Source organism: Salmo salar, chromosome 15 (genome assembly GCF_965601325.2).
Source record: "Salmo salar chromosome 15, fSalSal1, whole genome shotgun sequence".
In the NCBI taxonomy this organism is placed as follows: domain Eukaryota; kingdom Metazoa; phylum Chordata; class Actinopteri; order Salmoniformes; family Salmonidae; genus Salmo; species Salmo salar.
Genome location: NC_138305.1, coordinates 31,684,814 through 31,700,000, shown reverse-complemented (window position 1 = coordinate 31,700,000; position 15,187 = coordinate 31,684,814). Strand labels below are relative to the sequence as shown.

Sequence of the window (15,187 nt, the reverse complement as noted above, 5' to 3'; positions counted from 1 at the left end):
AACCCCCCCACACACACACACAACCCCCCACACACACAACCCCCCCCCACTCACACACACACACACAACCCCACTCACACACACACAACCCCACTCACACACACACACACACACAACCCCACTCACACACACACACACAACCCCACTCACACACACACAACCCCACTCACACACACACACAACCCCACTCACACACACACACACACACACAACCCCACTCACACACACACACACACAACCCCACTCACACACACACACACACAACCCCACTCACACACACACACACACACACAACCCCACGCACACACAACCCCACTCACACACAACCCCACTCACACACAACCCCACTCACACACAACCCCACTCACACACAACCCCACTCACACACAACCCCACTCACACACAACCCCACTCACACACACACACACACACACAACCCCACTCACACACACACACACAACCCCACTCACACACACACACACAACCCCACTCACACCCCCACCGACACTCTCACACACAACCCCATTCACACACAAGCAAGTATGCACACATGCCTGGATTCAATGCTATGTACTCTGCAGTCAATTGTCAGTACCACTGAACTAGAAAGTCTCATCTTCTGTGGATTAGGAGCGACAGTTAGGCTACTGGTTGGGATGACGTTCACTCTGGTATCCATGGTAATCTCCTCTACACTGATTGGATAGGCCACATTAAAGAATCATTTTGCTTCTGATTGGTTGAGGTTCCATTGTTTTGATACAGGGCCTATCAGTGTTTCCCAATCCTGATCCCGCACTCTTAGGAAAAAAACGGTTCTGCGGCTGTCCCCATAGGAGAACCCTTCTTGGTGCCAGGTAGAACCCTTCTTGGTGCCAGGTAGAACCCTTCTTGGTGCCAGGTAGAACCCTTCTTGGTGCCAGGTAGAACCCTTCTTGGTGCCAGGTAGAACTATAATCAAACACTTGGTGGTGAGTTGATTAGTTGAATCTAGTGTGTAGATGCTAAGGATAAAACTAAAATAAACAGGATTAAGAAGCACTGGCCTACATCAAGGCCTTATTTAAAATCCTTAATGCTTAAAATTAACTCTGCTGGATCGCCACATCATGACCTTTGGAACGGTCATATAATATAAATATGAACCAGGTGGACCAAAATCTAAGAGAAGCGAGTCCTATTCAGAAATTGCCGCAGAAAGAGTTATGGATGACATCATCTAACCCAGAGAGTCAGAGTCATCTAACCCAGAGAGTCAGAGAATCATCTAACCCAGAGAGTCAGAGAATCATCTAACCCAGAGAGTCAGAGAGTCATCTAACCCAGAGAGTCATCTAACCCAGAGAGTCATCTAACCCAGAGAGTCAGAGAGTCATCTAACCCAGAGAGTCATCTAACCCAGAGTCATCTAACCCAGAGTCATCTAACCCAGAGAGTCATCTAACCCAGAGTCATCTAACCCAGAGTCATCTAACCCAGAGAGTCAGAGAATCATCTAACCCAGAGAGTCATCTAACCCAGAGAGTCATCTAACCCAGAGAGTCATCTAACCCAGAGAGTCATCTAACCCAGAGAGTCAGAGAATCATCTAACCCAGAGTCAGAGAATCAGCTAACCCAGAGAGTCATCTAACCCAGAGAGTCAGAGAATCAGCTAACCCAGAGTCATCTGACCCAGAGAGTCAGAGAATCAGCTAACCCAGAGAGTCATCTGACCCAGAGTCAGAGAATCATCTAACCCAGAGAGTCAGCTAACCCAGAGTCAAACCCAGAGTCATCTAACACAGTCATCTAACCCAGAGAGTCATCAGAGAGTCATCTAACCCAGAGAGTCATCTAACCCAGAGAGTCATCTAACCCAGAGAGTCATCAGATTCACCACCAACCTTGGTTCTCTTTAAGACCATATCATCTCTTGAGCTGCACTGATAGAGACCAGTCACACACAAAGAGACAAGTCATTCACATGAATCCGTATCGCCAGCAATGGTTGTCATAGCTGCCACTGGAAGACAGCCAGTCAGTCACACACATTCACATACATCCGTACCCCTGATGATCGTTGCCATAGCTGCGCTGGTCCCGCCGAAAATAGACCTATTATTTCCACAAGTGCGAGGTAGATATATGGGTGGGAGTTAAGAGGGGTTCCTTAGGTGAGGGGAGTCAGGTACAGCTCTTCCCCTATTTCCTCCCCCTCTGGGGGCCAACGCGATGCGACTGGGGTAGCTCCTCTGGGGAGGGCGAGGGGCCCTCAAGGGGGGACGAGCCCGACCGCTGCTCCTCGTCTGCGGGGTACAGGTGGGCCGAGGTAGAGGGGTACAGGGGATCCTGAAAGCCTGTGGGGGGCGCCAGCACCTTGTGGGGACACTGGGCCACCATGTGCCTGATGCTCTGGCAGTAGTGGCATTTCTTTGGCTGGGGGGGCAGGCCACACTCCTTGGCATGGTGGTCCAGACCTCCACAGTTATAACAGCTGGACAGAGGACAGTAGGAGTGGAATGGAGAGAAAAGGATGAGAGAAGGAGGGAGAGAAGGAGGAACAGGTAAAGGACATAAAACGGTGTCACCCAATTTGCTACTAGTATGAAAACAACATTCAATGACTCAAGTAAGAATTCATTAATATTTGGATACCGCTTTAATAGGAGTCAACAGGTATAATGTATTACGATGGAGCTATAATACACAGCAAGTCTTGTCATTAGGCTTTATCTGTTATTATCGTCAAAGTAATCTTGACTAAACATCAGATGAAAATGTGTTACATAGAGAGACGTGACATATTACAAGCCTAATTATTATTTATGTATTTATTTTACCTTTATTTAACTAGGCAAGTCAGTTAAGAACAACCTTTCGGTTACTAGTCCAACGCTCTAAGCACTAGGCTACCTGCCGCCCCACAAGACATAGACAGACATTATAAAGCCTCATACAATCTTATAAGATGTTAAAATGCATTATACCAGTCAGCTTTATGTAAAGTGTTCCCCAAAAGAATAAAAGCAATTTCCTGACATCAACCCAGTGCTATGGGCTGAGCAGCAGTGTAAAGTACTTAAGTAACAATACTTCAAAGTACTACTTCATTTTTGGGGTATCTGTATTTTACGGCTTATCTTTTGACTACTTGTACTTCACTACATTCCTAAAGGAAATAATGTACTTTTTAATCCATACATTTTCCCTGACACCCAAAAGTACATTTTGAATGCTTAGCAGGACAGGAAATTGGGTCCAATTCATGCACTTATCAAGAGAACATCCCTGGTCATCCCTACTGTCTCTGATCTGGCAGACTCACTAAACACAAATGCTTTGTTTGTAAATGATGTCTGAGAGTTCCCCTGGCTATCCGTACAAAAACAAGAAAATTGTGTCGTCTGGTTTGCTTCATAAGGAATTTGAAATGATTTATACTTTTATTTTTGATACTTAAATATATTTCAAAACAAATACTTTTAGACTTTCACTCAAGTAGTATTTTACTGGGTGACTTCCACTTGAATCATTTTCTATTAAGGTACCTTTACTTTTACGTAAGTATGACAATTGAGTACTTTTTCCACCACTGGTACTGAGGTGGAGATTATTGGGGCCTTATCCAGGATTACCTTTGATTTCTGTAGAAGTGCTCTTTCCTCCACTAGATGGCAGCATAACAAAGGCCATAAATCCTTTTGAAAAGCCAGAAACTATTGTCACTACCCATCAGTTTCATCTATATTTATACATATATATACACAGTATCAGTCAAGTTTGGACACACCGACTCATTCAAGGGTTTTTCTTAATTTTTTTATTATTTTAGACATTGTGGAATAACAGTGAAGACATCAAAAATATGAAATAGCACATGGAATCATGTAAACAAAAGTGTTAAATCAAAATATATATTTTTTAAACAAATCATTTTATGGTCTTCAAAGTAGCCACCCTTTGCCGAGATGACAGCTTTTCACACTCTTGGCATTCTCTCGAACAGCTTCATGAGGAAAGCTTTTCCAACAGTCTTGAAGGAGTTCCCACATATGTTGGCTGCTTTTCCTTCACTTTACAGTCCAACTTATCCCAAAACATCTCAATTGGGTTGAGGTCAGGTGATTGTGGAGGCCAGGTCATCTGATGCAGACAGCGTGTATGGCGTCATGTGGGCGAGTGGTTTTCTGAAGTCAACGTTGTGAACAGAGTGGCCCATGGTGGAGGTGGGGTTATGTTATGGGCAGGCTTAAACTTCGGACAACAAACACAATTGTATTTTATTGATGGCAATTTGAATGCACAGAGATGCCGTGATAAGATCCTGAGGCCCATTGTCGTGCCATTCATCCGCCGCCATCACCTCATGTTTCAGCATGATAATGCACAGCCCCGTGTCGCAAGGATCTGTACACAATTCCTGGAAGCTGAAAATGTCCCAGTTCTTCCATGGCCTGCATACTCAGACATGTCACCTATTTAGCATGCTTGGGATGCTCTGGACCGACGTGTATAACAGCGTGTTCCAGTTCCCGCCAATATCCAGCAACTTTGCACAGCCATTAAAGAGGAGTGGGACAACATTCCAAAGGCCACAATCAACAGCCTGATCAACTATGTGAAGGAGATGTGTTGTGCTGCATGAGGCAAATTGTGGTCACAGCAGATACTGACTGGGATTCTGATCCACACCCCTACCTTTTTTTAAAGGTATCTGTGACCAACCGATGCATATCTGTATTCCCAATCATGTGAAATCCATAGATTAGGGCCTAGGATTTATTTCAATTGACTGATTTCCTTCTCTTAACTGTAACTCAGTGACATTTTTGCATGTTCCCATTTATATTTTTGTTCTATATACATATGTACACACACACACACACACACAGTACAGTCAAATTGACACCTATTCATTCCAGGGTTTCTCTTTATTTTTTACTATTTTCTACATTGTAGAATAATAGTGAAGACATCAAAACTATGAAATGACACATATGGAATCATGTAGTAACCAAAAAAAGTGTTAACAAATCTAAATATATTTGAGATTGTTCAAAGTAGCCACCCTTTACCCTGATTTGCACATTCTTGGCATTCTCTCAACCAGCTTCATTGGGGATAGTTTAACCAAAATATGCCACAAGACCTAGAATTGCTTTATATATGTAACCCACAAAAAAGGTTGACTGTTATAAGCTAACTTCTTTTAAGAAAAACTCCCAAAATTCCCAGGCATACAGTGGGGGGGAAAAGTATTTGATCCCCTGCTGATTTTGTACATTTGCCCACTTACAAAGAATGATCAGTCTGTAATTTTAATGGTAGGTTTATTTGAACAGTGAGAGACAGAATAAGAAAAAAATCCAGAAAACGCATGTCAAAAATGTTATAAAATGATTTGCATTTTAATGAGGGAAATAAGTATTTGACCCCTCTGCAAAACATGACTTAGTACTTGGTGGCAAAACCCTTGTTGGCAATCACAGAGGTCAGACGTTTCTTGTAGTTGGCCACGAGGTTTGCACACATCTCAGGAGGGATTTTGTCCCACTCCTCTTTGCAGATCTTCTCCAAGTCATTAAGGTTTTGAGGCTGACGTTTGGCAACTCGAACCTTCAGCTCCCTCCACAGATTTTCTATGGGATTAAGGTCTGGAGACTGGCTAGGCCACTCCAGGACCTTAATGTGCTTCTTCTTGAGCCACTCCTTTGTTGCCTTGGCCGTGTGTTTTGTGTCATTGTCATGCTGGAATACCCATCCACGACCCATTTTCAATGCCTTGGCTGAGGGAAGGAGGTTCTCACCCAAGATTTGACGGTACATGGCCCCATCCATCATCCCTTTGATGCGGTGAAGTTGTCCTGTCCCCTTAGCAGAAAAACACCCCCAAAGCATAATGTTTCCACCTCCATGTTTGACGGTGGAGATGGTGTTCTTGGGGTCATAGGCAGCATTCCTCCTCCTCCAAACATGTTGAGTTGATGCCAAAGAGCTCCATTTTGGTCTCATCTGACCACAACACTTTCACCCAGTTGTCCTCTGAATCATTCAGATATTCATTGGCAAACTTCAGACGGGCATGTATATGTATTCTTGAGCAGGGGGACCTTGCGGGCACTGCAGGATTTCAGTCCTTCACGGCGTAGTGTGCTACCAATTGTTTTCCTGGTGGTGACTATGGTCCCAGCTGCCTTGAAATCATTGACAAGATCCTCCCGTGTAGTTCTGGGCTGATTCCTCACCATTCTCATGATCATTGCAACCCCACGAGGTGAGATCTTGCATGGAGCCCCAGGCCGAGGGAGATTGACAGTTCTTTTGTGTTTCTTCCATTTGCGAATAATCGCACCAACTGTTGTCACCTTCTCACCAAGCTGCTTGGCGATGGTCTTGTAGCCCATTCCAGCCTTGTGTAGGTCTACAATCTTGTCCCTGACATCCTTGGAGAGCTCTTTGGTCTTGGCCATGGTGGAGAGTTTGGAATCTGATTGATTGATTGCTTCTGTGGACAGGTGTCTTTTATACAGGTAACAAACTGAGATTAGGAGCACTCCCTTTAAGAGTGTGCTCCTAATCTCAGCTCGTTACCTGTATAAAAGACACTGGGAGCCAGAAATCTTTCTGATTGAGAGGGGGTCAAATACTTATTTCCCTCATTAAAATGCAAATCAATTTATAACATTTTTGACATGTGTTTTTCTGGATTTTTTTAGTTGTTATTCTGTCCCTCACTGTTCAAATAAACCTACCATTAAAATTATAGACTGATCATTTCTTTGTCAGTGGGCAAACGTACAAAATCAGCAGGGGATCAAATTATTTTTTCCCTCACTGTATGTATGTGTGTATATATATATATATTTTATATTTATTAGTACCAAAAGTTTTGAAGTTGGATCAAAGACAATTCTCAATACAATCCTCATATAGGGAGCTTTCTCAAAGTTGCATGGAACACAGTTGGTGCATTGTATTGAAAGACATTATGGCAGGGGAAAACAACAGTTGGCATTCTATTGCATTGATTCTCAGACACAATCGATGGTGAGCATTAGAAACTAGCCTCGGTGCATTTCGTTGAGTCTTTAAGATCCCTTGTTAAAGACCAACAAATCACTAAATAACAAATAAAGAGCACAGCAGCAGAAATATTTTAAAAGAATGCTGCACTTAACGACGGATGTTGAGATGAACCGTTGAGAGCTCTCTCTCTCTCATTAAAAACATAATGTGCCGATCAAGGCTCAAGTACATTTCAATTCCAAATGAACTGCCTGAGAAAACTGAATAGAAACGGGCAATGCAAAAACAAAACCAAAAAATTGTGTGATACAAACTCCATACCCAATTCATTAACCAAACAGGCTTAAACAGGAATTGACCTCGGTTCAGACATCTTGTTTAGTTAAGCAATAAGATCTCATCATCTCAATATTCCTATTATGTGCTCTTACCGAGCTATGAAATGGTTTAGACACACTTCACTGGGACCTTGTGGGTTACTAAGGTGCTTGTGTTGGTTACCACGGTAATACTTGGCCTATGGCAGCATCCAAAATGGCCCCCAATTCCCTATTCAGTGCACTACTTTTGATCAGGGCCCATATGAATCTGGTCAAATGTAGTACACTTCTGTATATAGGGAATAGGTTGCCATTTGGGACTTGACCTAAATATAGCCTAGACCGCCTCATTTGTCCTTGCCTCCTCAGAGAAGTGTGGACACACCATCCGCAATATTCCTCCCTGGGATTGGTGCAATGACAAAACATTTGTTGGGCATCATATGGCTTATTCTCCTTTCATTCCGTTATGAATTCATGGTGACAGCAAATGTGTCAGTGTAAATTTAACAATGACAGTAAACACTGTTTCAGTGTTAAATTAACTCTGAGTGTTGAGAATAAACTCTTTATATTTTAATGAATATGCCTTATGCCAAGATAAATTGGTGATGGTAAAATTATTGTACCATTTATTATTGGGATTAGGGTTGCAAAAACTTTCCACAAATTCCTAGGTTTTCCAGAAGTCCCGGTTAAAAGATTCCCCTAAGGTAAAAACAGTTAGCAGATGTTTTCAACCCTAATTTGGATGGAGCAAAACAAGCAACAGTTATTGCTCAGTAGGTTAAGTTACCGAATCCCAATTCTCCTTAGTGAGTACCAGAAAGTAACCATAGCAACCACATAACTTGTGACAGATATGAGCTGAAACGGGACAATATAAATCCTATGTGACTAACTCAACTGCTGAGAGGTAATTTATACCTATTTTCAACTTTGGTTTACTGTTTCACTTAAAATGGATTGAGTGGTGAAATATTCCTTTAGTTTGAGTCAACGTTAAACTGCAAATCTTTATTTAGTAATTTATCCAGAGCAACTTACAGGAGCAATTAGGGCTCAAGGGCACATCGACAGATTTATCACCTAGTCGGCTAGGGGATTAATTCATTTAACCTTTATTTAACTAGGCAAGTCAGTTAAGAACAAATTCTTATCTACAAACCAGCAACCTTCCGGTTACTGGCCCAACTCTCTTAAACGCTAGGCTACCTGCCACACTAATATAGCACTTCTCAGCATATCCTAAACCCCTAACATTATACTGATGTATAATGAGTTAGGGTTAGGTTTGTCTAACAGTTTGGCATCTAATAATATCAACTGGCAACTTTAGTGAAAGAACTAAGAACTGTATGTCACTTCTCTCAATGTTTGTACTTGTGCACTCCTTCCCCGGTCATTTTAAAGCATTTGATTGGTGAAAGTACGGGCTAAACAGAGTTTCCGGAAACATTTTATTTGGATAGTCCATCTGTAGATGCTCTAAAGACCATCTATTTATGAACCTACATAAATAAAATAAGAGTGCATAATTTAGCTACAGAGGATCAATAGCTTCTAAAAAATACCTGTGGATTACGTTTTCTCACAGGCTCTTAAGAGTCAGGAAGGCCACAATTTGGGCAGCATGCGAGCCAAATTTACAACAGCTTGTTGCGCTGAATGATTGATAGAATGATTTTGGAACCTCTAACCCTGGCACTTTGACTGTTAAACTCATGAGTACATTAGCAATGGCTGCCAGTCCTAACTGGAATGGGAACTGCCTTCTATGGATTATATTTCTCTAGTTGGTTGCGGATGTCAGTTTGTTTTTCACAAATTTCAAAATACAATTGTGAGAAAAATGTAGGCCTACCGTTTGGAAAGCAAACAGCTCTGCTGAAAAGGGAACACAAATCTGTCTATAGATGGCTGCAGAATTGAAGGTCCCCAAGAACACAGTGGCCTCAATCATTCTTAAATGGAAGAAGTTTGGAACCACTAATACTCTTCCTAGAGCTGGCCGCCCGGGTCCAAACTGACCAATTGGGGGAGAAGGGCCTTGGTCAGGGAGGTGACCAAGATCCCGATGGTCACTGACAGAGCCCCAGAGTTCCTCTGTGGAGATGGTTGTCCTTCTGGAAGGTTCTCCCATCTCTGCAGCACTCCACCAATCAGGCCTTAATGGTAGAGTGGCCAGACGGAAGCCACTCCTCAGTAAAAAAGGCACATGACAGCCCACTTGGAGTTTGCCAAAAGGCACCTAAAGGACTCTCAGACCATGAGAAACAAGATTCTCTGGTCTGATGAAACCAAGATTGAACTCCAGGAAACCTGTCACTATCCTTACGGTGAAGCATGGTGGTGACAGCATCATGCTGTGGGCATGTTTTTCCAGAGGCAGGGACTCCGAGACTAATCCGGATCAAGGGAAAGATGAACGGAGGAAAGACCAGAGAGATCCTTGATGAAAGCCTGTCCAGAGCACTCAGGACCTCAGACTGGGGCGAAGGTTCAGCTTCCAACAAGACAATGACCCTAAGCACACAGCCAAGACAAGTCTTTGAATGATCTTGAGTGGCCCAGCCAGAGCCCGGACTTGAACCCGATCGAACATCTCGGTAGAGACCTAAAAATAGCTGTGCAGCGACGCTCCCCATCCAACCTGACAGAGCTTGAGAGGATCTGCAGAGAAGAATGGGAGAAATTCTCCAAATACAGGTGTGCCAAGCTTGTAGCGTCATCACCAAGAAGACTTGAGGCAGTAATCACTGCCAAAAGGGGCTTCAACAAAGTACTAAGTAAAGGGTCTGAATACTTATCTAAATGTGATAGACATTTTTGCTAATGTAAATAAAAACCTGTTTTTGCTTTCTCATTATGGGGTATGACACTACACAAATGCGATTGTACAGTACCAGTCAAAAGTTTGGACACCTCATTCCAACGGTTTTCTTTATTTTCACTATTTTCTACATTGTAGAATAATAGTGAAGACATCAAACTATGAAATAACACATATGGAATCATGTAGTAACCAAAAAAGTGTTAAACAAATCTAAATATATTTGAGGTTCTTCAAAGTAGCCACCATTTGCCTTGACAACTTCGCATATTGTTATTTGTTTAAGACCTTTTTAGTTACTACATGATTCCATGTGTTAATTGATAGTTTGTCTTCTATTATTCTACAATGTCAAAAATAAAGAAAAACCCTTCAATGAGTAGGTGTCCAAACTTTTGACTGGTACTGTAGATGCATGCAATGCTTTATTACTAAGCAGGGGCTGCATTAAAGCAGAATTACACGTTTTTCACACAGGAAAAAATATAAAACGCATAAGAAATATCTTGCTCTGTTTTGTAAAAGCAGCTCGATAATGCTTCTTATTGTCATTTCTGATTGGCATCAGACTAATTTTCTTCAATTGCATGTCACCACTTGGATGAGAATTCACAAACGGGCATTCTATCAGCAGACAGCGTTCTACTGTGGTGTAGCCTACTTTTCTCTGGATCGGGAGTTTTCTCGGGTGTAGCCTACTTTTCCTGCTGGTGAGAGGATTGGGGCAGGGAGAGCCAACTTGAAGCAAAACATTAAAGTGGTGTTAATAAACTCAGCAAAAAAAGAAACGTCCTCTCACTGTCAACTGTGTTTATTTTCAGCAAACTTAACAAGTGTAAATATTTGTATGAACATAACAAGATTCAACAACTGAGACAAACTGAACAAGTTCCACAGACATGTGACTAACAGAAATGGAATAATGTGTCCCTGAACAAAGGGGGGGGGGGTCAAAATCAACAGTCAGTATCTGGTGTGGCCACAAGCTGCATTAAGTACTGCAGTGCATCTCCTCATGGACTGCACCAGATTTGCCAGTTCTTGCTGTGGGATGTTACCCCAGTCTTCTACCAAGAGGGACCTGCAAGTTCCTGAACATTTCTGGGGGGGGAATGGCCCTAGCCCTCACCCTCCGATCTAACAGGTCCCAGACATGCTCAATGGGATTGAGATCCGGGCTCTTCGCTGGCCATGGCAGAACACTGACATTCCTGTCTTGCAGGAAATCACGCACAGAACGAGCAGTATGGCTGGTGGCATTGTCATGCTGGAGGGTCATGTCAGGATGAGCCTGCAGGTGGGATACCACATGAGGGAGGAGGATGTCTTCCCTGTAACGCACAGCGTTGAGATTGCCTGCAATGACAACAAGCTCAGCCCGATGATGCTGTGACACATCGCCCCAGACCATGACAGACCCTCCAACTCCAAATCGATCCTGCTCCAGAGTACAGGCCTCGGTGTAACGCTCTATCCTTCGACGATAAACGCGAATCCGACCACCACCCCTGGTGAGACAAAACTGCGACTCGTCAGTGAAGAGCACTTTTTGCCAGTCCTGTCTGGTCCAGCGACGGTGGGTTTGTGCTCATAGGCGACGTTGTTGCCGGTGATGTCTGGTGAGGACCTGCCTTACAAAAGGCCTACAAGCCCTCAGTCCAGCCTCTCTCAGCCTATTGCGGACAGTCTGAGCACTGATGGAGGGATTGTGCGTTCCTGGTGTAACTCGGGCAGTTGTTGTTGCCATCCTGTATCTGTCCCGCAGGTGTGATGTTCGGCTGTACCGATCCTGTGCAGGTGTTGTGACACGTGGTCTGCCACGATCAGTTGCCCGTCCTGTCTCCCTGTAGCGCTGTCTTAGGCGTCTCACAGTACGGACACTGCAATTTATTGCCCTGGCCACATCTGCAGTCCTCATGCCTCCTTGCAGCATGCCTAAGGTACGGTTCATTGAACAAGCATGGGAAACAGTGTTTAAACCCTTTACAATGAAGATCTGTGAAGTTATTTGGATTTTTATGAATTATCTTTGAAAGACAGGGTCCTGAAAAGGGATGTTTCTTTTTTTGCTGAGTTTAGCTGGCTGAATTCTTTCTATGATCAACAGAAATATGATGGCCATGCATAATTTTTTCCTTAAATACCTTGCTTTTTTGCGGTGCACTTCTGTTGTCATCTGATAAATTAAGCTATTTTCTACCGAATGCATTTCATGTCAAGGAAAACTTAGTTACACGCCCCAGATCACTATTGAAGAAAAAATAAAAAACACTTGACTTTAATATAAAACACAAGTGAAATGGTTTTTAAAAAATGCAGATTTCTGGATGGTCTGCGTTTTGAAAATGCAGATTTCTGAACTATATACCCGCCTCCACCCAACTCAAAACATCTTCCCATGGCTGTCAGTAACATATCAAATAACTAACCCAAAACGTAACCCTTTTCTTTTCCTAACCCTTACTCTAAACCTACACCTAACCGTAACCTTATCAAGCAGTTGCTTGTCAACAGATGATCATATTATCAACGGACTATCTGGAGTATCCAAATAAAGTGTGATGAGTTTCCATCATATTTCTTTTGACAGTCCTTTCCTTTTAAATCCATGAAGGGAAGTGACCAAGTGCACACTTTAAGAGAAAGGACAGAATTGGAACGCAGGACTTATACACTGTATTCAAGTATGGTTATAGTTCTGTCCAGCCCGTGGAAGAATAGGGTAAGGCTTAAACAGCAGAGAACAAGAGGTGTAATCAAACTTAAGTACCTGCTACCAACCAACACAGATTCCAATCCAACACAATAAAAATCACTATGCGAGATAACCAACCACTAAGTAGCCCCCCTTCCAAATCACCATGGAGATAACCAACCACAAAGCAGCCCCAATTATCCTAAATACTAGGATGACCGATTATGATTTTTCGACGCCAGTACCGATTATTGGAGGTCCACAAAAAAAACCTATACCGATTAATCGGCCGATTTTTTACTAAATTACTTTATTTGTAATAATAACAATTACAACAATACTGAATGAACACTTATTTTAAACATAATATATCAATCAAATCAATTTAGCCTCAAATAAATAATGAAACAAGTTCAATTTGGTTTAAATAATGCAAAAACAAAGTGTTGGAGAAGAAAGTAAAAGTGCAATATGTGCCATGTAAGAAAGCTAACGTTTAAGTTCCTTGCTCAGAACATGAGAACATATGAAAGCTGGTGGTTCCTTTTAACATGAGTCTTCAATATTCCCAGGTAAGAAGTTTTAGGTTGTAGTTACTATAGGACTATTTCTCTCTCTAAGATTTGTATTTCATATACCTTTGACTATTGGATGTTCTTATAGGCACTTTAGTATTGCCAGTGTAACAGTATAGCTTCCGTCCCTCTCCTCGCTCCAACCTGGGCTCGAACCAGGAACACATCGACAACAGCCACCCTCGAAGCAGCATTACCCATGTAGAGGAAGGGGAACAACTACTCCAAGTCTCAGAGCGAGTGACGTTTGAAACGCTATTAGTGCGCACCCCGCTAACTAGCTAGCCATTTCACATGGGTTACACCAGCCTTATCTTGTGAGTTGATAGGCTTGAAGTCATAAACAGCGCAATGCTTGAAAGCATTGCGAAGAGCTGCTGGCAAACACACGAAAGTGCTGTTTGAATGAATGCTTACGAGCCTGCTGCTGCCTACCACCGCTCAGTCAGACTGCTCTATCAAATAATAGAGTTAATTATAACATAATAACACACAGAAATACGAGCCTTAGATCATTAATATGGTCAAATCCGGAAACTATCATTTCGAAATTATCATGTTTATTCTTTCAGTGAAATACGGAACCGTTCCGTATTTTATCTAACGGGTGGCATCCATAAGTCTAAATATTCCTGTTACATTGCACAACCTTCAATGTTGTCATAATTACGTAAAATTCTGGCAAATTAGTTCGCAACGAGCCAGGCGGCCCAAACTGTTGCATATACCCGACTCTGCGTGCAATGAACGCAAGAGAAGTGACATAATTTCCCTAGTTTAATATTGCCTGCTAACATGAATTTCTTTTAACTAAATACGCAGGTTTAAAAATATATACTTCTGTGTATTGATTTTAAGAAAGGCATTGATGTTTATGGTTAGGTACATTCGTGCAACGATTGTGCTTTTTTCGCAAATGCGCTTTTGTTAAATCGTCCCCCGTTTAGCGAAGTTGGCTGTCTTTGTTAGGAAGAAATAGTCTTCACAGTTCACAACGAGCCAGGCGGCCCAAACTGCTGCATATACCCTGACTCTGTTGCACAGAACGCAAGAGAAGTGACAATTTCCCTAGATAAAAGAAATTCATGTTAGCAGGCAATATTAACTAAATATGCAGGTTGAAAAAGATATACTTGTGTATTGATTTTAAGAAAGGAGTTGATGTTTATGGTTAGGTACACATTGGTGCAACAACAGTGCTTTTTTCGCGAATGCGCTTGTTAAATCACCCGTTTGGCGAAGTAGGCTGTGATTCAATGATAAATTAACAGGCACCGCATCGTTTATATGCAAAGCTAGATAAACTAGTAATATCATCAGCCATGTGTAGTTAACTAGTGATTTATGTTAAGATTGATTGTTTTTTATAAAGATACGTTTAATGCTAGCTAGCACCTTACCTTGGCTCCTTGCTGCACTCGCATAACAGGTAGTCAGCCTGCCACGCAGTCTCCTCGTGGAGTGCAATGTAATCGGCCATGATTAGTGTCCAAAAATGCCCTAATTAACCTGTTAGGGCTAGGGGGCAGTATTGACACGGCTGGATAAAAAACGTACCCGATTTTATCTGGTTACTACTCCTGCCCAGTAACTAGAATATGCATATAATTATTGGCTTTGGATAGAAAACACTCCAAAGTTTCTAAAACTGTTTGAATGGTGTCTGTGAGTATAACAGAACTCAAATGGCAGGTCAAAACCTGAGAAGATTCTGTACAGGAAGTACCCTGTCTGACCATTTCTTGGCCTTCTTTGCC

General features: G+C 42.4%; 1 protein-coding gene across 1 annotated transcript in view; it reads right to left on the bottom strand.

Annotated features, from left to right (window-relative positions):
• Positions 1–195: 195 nt before the first annotated feature.
• Positions 196–15,187, bottom strand: part of lin28b (lin-28 homolog B (C. elegans)) — a 39,221-nt gene continuing 24,229 nt past the window's right edge. Inside the window, exon 4 of the mRNA XM_045695591.2 lies at positions 196–2,475. Coding sequence (XP_045551547.1) covers positions 2,184–2,475 — 292 coding nt within the window. The 3' untranslated portion in view covers positions 196–2,183. The remainder of the gene's footprint in view (positions 2,476–15,187) is intronic.